At 27.0% G+C, this 9,389-nt stretch overlaps 1 protein-coding gene across 1 annotated transcript; it reads right to left on the reverse strand.

Moving 5' to 3' along the window:
- Nucleotides 1-3,911: 3,911 nt before the first annotated feature.
- LOC107430486 (beta-amyrin 11-oxidase) lies at nucleotides 3,912-7,710 on the reverse strand. Its single transcript, XM_048463427.2, has 8 exons — nucleotides 7,317-7,710; nucleotides 5,900-6,380; nucleotides 5,545-5,808; nucleotides 5,269-5,358; nucleotides 5,048-5,126; nucleotides 4,793-4,899; nucleotides 4,449-4,570; nucleotides 3,912-4,219 (listed from the first exon to the last, which is right to left on the reverse strand). Exons 1-8 carry the CDS (start codon nucleotides 7,547-7,549, stop codon nucleotides 4,126-4,128), a joined length of 1,470 nt encoding a protein of 489 aa, XP_048319384.1. The 5' UTR covers nucleotides 7,550-7,710; the 3' UTR covers nucleotides 3,912-4,125.
- Between the last annotated feature and the right edge of the window lie 1,679 nt (nucleotides 7,711-9,389).

Genomic DNA, 9,389 nt, shown 5'->3' on the forward strand with positions numbered 1-9,389 from the left:
ATAAGAATATTTTTATATATAAATTTTAAATTCCCGTCACATCAAAGTTCAGGCATTGGTTTTCGGTTTTATTTTTTTTTATATTTTATTGAGGCTAGATTTTATTTTTCTTTACATATATTTTTTTATAGGCGTGTGTTGCGCGTGGCCATATACTTATATATAAATATATATAATATTAGATAATATAGAGAGTTACATTGAAAGTGAAAATATATATATATATAGAGAGAGAGAGAGAGGAGTTACAACACTATCAAACGAAAAGATCTACTATACTTCGACCATCAGTATATTAAAGGTGACAGTTGTATTTTGGAACTATCAGAAAATTTGTTTTATATGAAATTTGTTCGAGAACATCTTATATAATATTACAGATAACTAATTATATATAATCAATTTAGAAGGTATTTAATCCTAGATCCTACCAATGTATTAGTGGTGAGAGTTAGTATTTTAAAAATATCAGAATAATATAATAAATTTGTTCTATGCAAAATTCGACATCTTATATTATATGATAGATGTCTAATTATATATAACCAATTTATAAAGTATTTCATCTTAGATTACATATAATTTGGCATCAATGATTAACGCTTATCATCACTTGATAGAATCAAATTTTATAAAGTTATATTATAATGAAAACATATCTGATAGATAAAAACTAAATGAATAAATAAAGGTGACATTTCGATTAATAAATTAATTATAATTAAAATTTTGTCACTCTTAATGTTTATCATGTTGGTTGGTTTGGTTTGTAATAATGAAATCCTATATGTAATGTAAAAATTTAGATATGTCCTATTTTATATTGGAAATCTAATAATACAGTAAGCATTAAGAATTACCACGCATCAAATTAAGTTTTTTAAATTTAGTTTATTAACTAAGGTGTTATATTTCATTATCACTTCTCACATTTTTATTTTATATTGGAAACAAGTTCCAAACATAACATAAATCTATACTTTAATAAAAGATATTAACTTATTAAAATAAAATTCCATTATTTATTCAGCAAACATGTTTAGAAAAATACAGTATACAAATTAGTTTACATTTTAAAGAAAATAAATAAATTAACAATATTGGACCGACAGATTTTGAAAATAATATTAAATATATTTTTTATATAAAAGAAATTTAATTTATAAAAAGTAATAATATTTAGCATATATATAATTTATGAATTAAAATTGCAGTGAATGTTATGTTAATATTTGAATTAGTTATCCATTGTAAATACAATCTAGAAGAGATAAAAAAGTGGGGCAAGGACCGATGTTATGCAACGTGTTGGCATTGGCAAACGCTGTCCGGTTTTATTTCAGGTTAATCACATTTTAATATTTTTCATTTTTAAAGTTTTATAAGTTAAATTTTTAAATTTTTAATTTAAATTTTTAATTTTTAATTTAATAATTTAGGTTTTCGATTTTTGAGTTGCTGCAAATTTGGTTTTTTTTAACTTTAACACCCATCTTACATCAATAATATTAAATTGTGTTAAAATTTCTAACTAAAAAATTATTAAAAGGCAAAATTTTTAAATTAATTTTAAAAATCTGTAATTTTTTTTTAATATCTTTTATTTTAAATTAGTTTAACACCAATCCAACCAATGATATGTACCAACCTTTTTTTTAGTAATGAGGGTTACTAAAATGAAAAAAATTAAATTAAATTTAATATTTTACATTTTAATTTCTTTTATATTAAAAATTGATATAGTTTGATGTTAGTTACGTGAAACTAGATTAATTTTAATAGGCATGATTCAAATAAAATTCAAATTACAGTGAAGAAAAAATTGGAAATCTAATTTACTTGATTGAAAAATTTGATAATCTAAATTATAAAACTTCTTGAAAATCCTAAAATAGAATTTATCATTTATTGCATACAACGCGGAGAAACTGGTTGGGTACTTCAAAGTTAAAATAGAAAATTTAATACAAACAAATAATAATATAAAATAAAAGGGGTCCATCCACTATCGGTGACTGACACCACATGTAACCTCACAACTTGTTTATCAATTAAAAATAATAGTATATATATATTTATTTATTTATTTTGTTACAAATAGTATTATAAAAAAAAATCACAAATTTTTAATGATTATCAATATAAAAAAGCCAATATTACATTTTTTATTTTCTGGTTTGGTCAATAAGCTATATTATATATATATATATATATTCTTTGATTTAAAACGAGCCATATGTTGGAGGGATTACTATGAAAATTTTATGAATACAAAGTAAGCTACTTAACAAGACATAAAGTTTTTATGGTAATGCCTAATTCATAATTTTTTCATGGTAATGCCTCCAAGCTATCGACGTTAATAATGTTTCATATATATTACAATTAAAACATACATGATTGATTACAATAATGTCTTGTAATATCTATACATATATATATATATATATTTATTTATTTATTTATTATAGAGGGATGTTTGATGTGAAAACCTCAAATCAAAATTTATTGGTACGTACACCACCATAAATATTATAGACAGATGGTTGATGCAAGAACCGCAAATCAAAATGTATACCACCACAGCCCCGGCCAGTGGACGTTGGGTCGAGTCTTGGGGGGGGTCGGGGATGCCAGGGGGCATAGCCAAAAAAAAATAAAATAATGTACCTACCACCACAAAACGACAAAAACTAATACATATTTAAAAGCATGTTGTTATATATGCAAAATAAATGTAAGTTTTTCCCATATATATTCAGTTGTCTTTTACCCTCTTTCTTTTTTTTTTTTGGGTGGGTTTCTGGAGAAAGGGATCTGAACTTCGATCATTAATGGCAACTTGTTACTGAATTGTCCCTATCATAACGTCTTTTACTGTTTCAAGGAAAAAAAAAAAAAAAGGGTCTTTTACTGAATTCAATTTTATAATTTTATATATATGTGACTTAAAATAAGGCTCACAATTTCATTTTGAATCAGTTTAAGTAAAAAGAAAAATTATTTTGAATCAGAAAGACGAAATATAAATAAATATTCATAAGTTTGAGGACCATTGATCTACAATTATTAATTCAATATTGTTCATTTTCTGTTTGAATTCTGGTACAAGTATGTGTGAATGACTCTATTTAGATTCTTAAAAATCGATAATTTAATTTGTTCATTTTTTGTTTGGAATCTGGTTCAACTACAAGTATGTATGACCGATTCAATTTAGATTCTTAAAAATCAGTTTTTTCAATTACATCTTTTCCAAAAAATATCTTTTGCATATGGTTGTTTAATGAAGAATAAAAAAACCATGTTAGTGCCCGTATGGAAGTAATTTAAAAAAGCTAAAATCACTTTCAAATGGATGTTAGTGCCTGTATGGGAGTAAGTTATGTTTCATAAAACCAAAAGACTAAGGGCTTTCCAAAACCAAAAATTGTCTTGCCTTAAAGGCCATGGTAATTAAAATTCACAACTTAATCTTCTATTTGCGATAATTTTTTATTCTACTTTTTCATAACTTATGTTTATTCAAAACAAATTCTTCATATTAAAGAAAAAAACTGAACAAAAAAGATTCCTCATAAGCTTTACCGATATTGATTTTAGTTAAACTTTTTTGAAAACCTAAATCTATTCTTTTTATAAAAAAAAATGTTCAAACACTCTCAAAAACTATTTTGAAGCCACAAATTCCAAAAGACAATATTTAAGTTGTTCTGAAAATATAAAATTCTAGTAATTTTTACCTTTTTTTCTTATTTTTATTTTTTTCATATAATAGAAAAAGAATGAAATAATATATATATATATATATATATTTCCGTTTTCCAGTTTTCCAACATGAAATCATTATGCCAAACAGAGCTTCAATGAAAAATTAAAAACCAAAAAAAGAAAAAAAATGAAACATCAAATTGCTGCTAGCTGCAAATATAGTGTGAAATTTATTTTCACCAATCTTAAAAATTAAGCTAAATATATCACACTGAATTTGGTGGTATCTTTTAGGACAACATAAAATGTTCTATTACAGCTAAACATAGAATGAAACAGAGAAACCGTAGAAGAAATATTTTGAAACCGAAGCTACACGGCACACCATACATATATCTGAAAATATATATCATATTACGCCACTTTTACAATTTTTGCTAGGCAGTTGTCTGTAGGCCTTGGTACTGGTATGTAGGTCACTGGGCATTTTGGATTCACCTTCTCAAGTCTGCAACAAAATATAAACAACAAGAATAAGAACAATTAATTTCTTACCAGGAAATGGATTAGAGGAACTAAACCATTAGCAGAAATTAATTAAACGTTAAAAAAATTGAAGTCAATTTCAAAAAGTTATATAGTTTCAACAATTTATTCAATTTTACAGATTAAAATTAAGAACATATGGATTTTATATTCGAAAATAGGAAATAATGTTTTGAAAAAATTGTACTCACTTATAGTTAAGTAGGAAGTAATGAAGGAAAATGGACATCTCAAGCTTGGCCAAGTCTCTTCCGGGGCAAATTCTGGTTCCTGCCCCAAAGGGAACGAAAGCCCCAGTTTTCACTCCATCATTCTACAATAAATTAACCCAAAAAATTAGCAATAATCAATATTCAGCTCAATAAAAGATAATATAAAAATAAAAATTTAAATGAATATGAAAATAAAAATTTAAATGTACTATGTTAGCACAGAAACAGAATTAAAAAAAAAAAAATACTCATAGATTGTAGGCTGAAAAAAGAGAGAAAAGTATATATAATATATGGCCATATATATTATTTATAAAACTTACATCCCATCTTTCTAGATTGAATTCACGTGGATTGGGATGGATTTGTGGATCCATATGAATAGCTCTGTACCAAACTAAAATTTTCCATCCTTTTGGTATCAGATAACCTGAGAATTAATAATTCATTTTTAGACATTATTTAGATTAATTGATTAATCAGAGACTGAGTAAAAAAGAAAAAAGAAAAAAGACTAGAAACAAAGAAAATTAGAAAAGAAGTGAAAAGAAGAAAATCAAAAAAATCAAAACACAAACCATTGATGTTGACATCCTCAATTGCATGCCTGAAAGCTGCGAAGTTAATACTAGTTTTCCTCATCATCTCATCAATCACCTAATAAATTGTAAATTAAAAAATATATTTATATATCTATATTACAACAAAATAATGCTTTGTGCAACAAAAGCTAAAATCATATTTTGCAACTATTAATTAATTTCTTCATCAGGTAAGGAATTTTTATAAAATTACATACCCTGGGAAGATATGTCATTGACTTGATTTCCCTAAGAGTCAATCCTTTCTGAGTAGATGGTCTATTTCTCACAATCATCTCTTGCTCCTCCTGTAAAAATTGAACAAATTTCCCATAAATATAACAATCAATATTATTCAAGAATAATTTGTGTCCTCAGCCCCAAAAAAAAAAAAAAAAAAAAAAAATTCTTGGTTTGTGATGATATACTAGAAATACAGGACAGAATAAGTGCATATAGGATTTAAAAAAACCATAATTACTTTCCCTTCTTACCTTGGCCTTTTTGAAAACTTCAGGATTTTCAGCCAAGTTGATCAAACCCCACATGGTACCTAGAGCTGAGCTTTCATGTCCAGCAACCAAGAACATGATCAACAAATCTATAATATCTTCCTCCTCTAATTTTCTACCATCATCATCTTCCACAGCCATTAGCAGATCAATCATATCTCTCTTCCCCTTTTCTGGTTCTTTGTTCAATGCTTTTGTTTTTTTCTCTATCACATATGAAAGAATTTTCACCAACTTCTTCCTTGCCTGCATTAATACAAATTTAACAAACCCATATATAAATCATAATTTCATAACAAAGAAATTTATTTATTTATTTATTATTATTATTATTTACCTTGATTGCTCTGTGGAAAGCAAAGCCAGGCAAATTGACATTCAAGGAAAACAACCCAGCATGCAATTCTGTGAACAAGCTCTCCATATCAGCCACAACCGGATCATCATCAGCACCCATGAAAATATGTGTAATGACCTTGAAAACAATCCTCTTCAGCTCTGGTAGAACTTCAATTGGACGGTTCAATCTTGACCATTCTTCAAGGGAGTTAATCACATTGTGTTCAATGTGACCAACATACATGGACAGAGCTTCATGGCCATTGAGGATTGATGTGGTTAGCCGTCTCAGACGCTTATGTTCCGATTTCGATATGCTGTGGAACGATCTTTTTCCGGCCAAGATCTTGCTGGTTTGGGGATAACCAAGGGTGAAATTTTCGTCGTCGGCCAATATTTTCCGGCAAGTATCCGGCGAGCAGACTATGACAGTTGGACTTGATAACAAGTGAGTCTTGTAGATCCCAGTTCTACCATATCTGTATATGATTCTCCAATGAATTAGAACTATATCAATTTTTTTTTTATTTTTTTTTTTATGTTTTTATTTATGAAACATCTGAATTGTACTAAATTAATTTGGTAAAATTTATACACTCTATTAAGAAATTGATTAAGAACATTCTTATTGTGACGGGCTTCAAAATATTATTAGCATAAATTTCTTCTTGCAATACAATTTTCAACAAGGTATCAAATTATTTTTGTCCAAAAAATAAGACTACCCTATCAATAAAACATAAAGCCATAATTTTAAAAAATAAAATAAAATAAAATAAAAGCACATGTTATCTTTTATGTCAAATCTGTTATAAAAGTATTCATTATATTGTAAAAAGAAAAAAAATCTATCTAAATATCAGCTAATTAATCAAAACCAGCTAATAACATATAAAAGTGAAAGCAATATTATTATTTTAAGCCACTTCGAAAAAGAATGAAAAGATCGAAATATAACTAACCTTTTTCTCCAATAATTAACCAACAGAGAAAGAGTGCTCAAATAAAAAAATTAGACTTTAAAACTCTGCTGGATACTGTTTTTGCAAAATAGTTTGTCATTTTATAAATTAAAAAAAAAAAAAGGTCCTTTAGCTATTTTAGCTATTTTTAACACACAAATTTAAAAAAGTTGAAAATATTTTCTAAAATATACGTAAATTTAAAAAAAATATCCCCCGAAACATTTTACCATATGATTTAAAAGTGGATTTTAAACCATATATGATCTAAAGAAGCAAAAAAGTAAACTCCCTTTTCTGAAGTTTCCAACCTCCCAAAATTCAAACAAAGTTTCCTCATAACTTTTTTTTTTTTTTAATAGATATATGTAAAAATAATAGTAATAACAATAAAAGAAAACCATACCCAAAAAAATTAAGGAAAGAAAAATAGAGAAAAGAAAAGAAACATACTTTTTAAAAAGATCGAAGATGAAAGAATCAGGGTCACCAAATTTGGAAGCTTTGATGAAGTTCAACATTTTGCCAATACCAGGCCATCCAAGATCACCAGGTGGAAGAGGCACTTCTTTCCTCTTTAACTTGAAGCTGTAATACCAGTCATTTAGTTTTCCCACAAACCCGAACAAAAATACATACCCTCCCACCAACACCCCGACAATCGTCCAAACCAATTCTTTCTCCATTTTTTTCACTTCGGTTTCTCAATCTTGAAGACCATCCAAGCCCAGCAATCTCACTTCTATATAGTACAAGAAACAAGTAATGAGAGCTAAGTGGAGCACAAGTTTTTAAAAACAACAATAATAATAATTCTGTGTATTTTCACACGGATTGTTCTAGAATCACACGTGAGTAATACGTTATTCTTGAACAAAGCCTAGGGAAAGATTGATTTATCTTGTAATTTCTCAGTTTAATCTGTTTTTCATTATCATTTACTATTCACTAAGATCGTAGTAAAGTGAAGAAAAATCTAGTGTCCTTGCTCTTGATGTTTGTGCCAGTCGCAATCAATCAACAATCAAAGTACGGGCCACATGTTTAATACAATTTTTTTTTTCATATATTATTCATCCTCTAATATATATATATATATATCTATATATATATATATATATATATATTTTATATTTATATATTATTAATGATTTTCACCTACTTATGATTTCATTTTCAACCCCTGATTTTAATACTCTTTGGTTCTTGGACCATAGAATTTTATATTTAGGTGAAACCAACCTCCTTTTTTTTTTTTTTTTTCCTTTTAATAATTATAAAATATATGCTCTGTCCAAATTAGTGTAAACAAAAATCAGCCAAAGATATATTATTTTTAAGAAAAAAATAATGAAAATATGCTGTATATAATATTGTTTCATGTTCCACATGCATAATTTATTTAATACTAGTTACTAGATTCAGCCTTGGTTTTCGTTTCACCTTCTTTTGGCTTAGGTTTTAGGTGTCATGCAGAGAGTCACATGTATGTTGTATTTTCTTTTTTTCCCTACTGTTCATTCTTTTTCCTTCCAGTTTCAAAGTAATTAAGTTCCAAGTCATTTGAAGGACTATAATCTTCATTGATTTTGAGAGATTCAATCTCTTAGAAATTAATGTTTATTGTAATTAGCATGGACTTATAAATTATAGCAGTTTTAGTATCTAAAGTTTAAAATATTAAATTTTAGATCTTCGACTTTCAATTTATTACCAGATCTTTTAGTATACAAGTATCCATATGACCTGAATTAATTTGAAATTAAGAAAATTAGACGTATTCAAATGCAAATCTCTAAAATTAAAGATTTAAATTGCAATAATTAAACCAACTGTGTTTAAAAGTGTGACAAATTGATAAATTAAAGGAAAATGTAACAAATTAAAATTTAAAAACTTAAATTGATAGGTTTTAGATCTAAGTGTGCAACTATCCACTACTGGATACTAGTGCAATTAATTCTAAAACTTTTTTTTTGAGTAAATAACACTATAGCCTTTTTTATTATTGTCTTTTTAATATTTCATTTTTATTATGAAAAATATCAGCACAACACTCTCATATTTTGATAGGATCCGTCCCGGGAATCCTTCCAGGATTTTCCGGATGATCCAGCTTAGTAATTTCCACCGGACAATCCCTAGGGAATACCCAATGAAACATCATCTTAAAACGTGGACAACGAATACATGCATTACTAATAATACCTCAACATATAAATACAAATAAATCTACAACAGCACAAAATTTACAACCGATCTATTGTACCATAGGCCATAACTACACCCATAAATAATATGGTCTCTATTGAGTCCAATATTTAAATCAGAGCATTCTAAGAGTTGTTAACAAAGTTTAGAAGTACAAATAAGAAATAAACGATGTCTGGAAAGATAAAACAAAGATAATACAGCTGCTGTCGTGGAAGGAAATGAAGTAACAAGAGGTGCGTGAGATAGACTGCTACTAACTATCTAAACCTAGGGGAATGAATTTAAAACAAATAAAACGTGAGATAAAGAAAT

This window comes from Ziziphus jujuba, chromosome 6 (genome assembly GCF_031755915.1).
Source record: "Ziziphus jujuba cultivar Dongzao chromosome 6, ASM3175591v1".
Taxonomy (NCBI): domain Eukaryota; kingdom Viridiplantae; phylum Streptophyta; class Magnoliopsida; order Rosales; family Rhamnaceae; genus Ziziphus; species Ziziphus jujuba.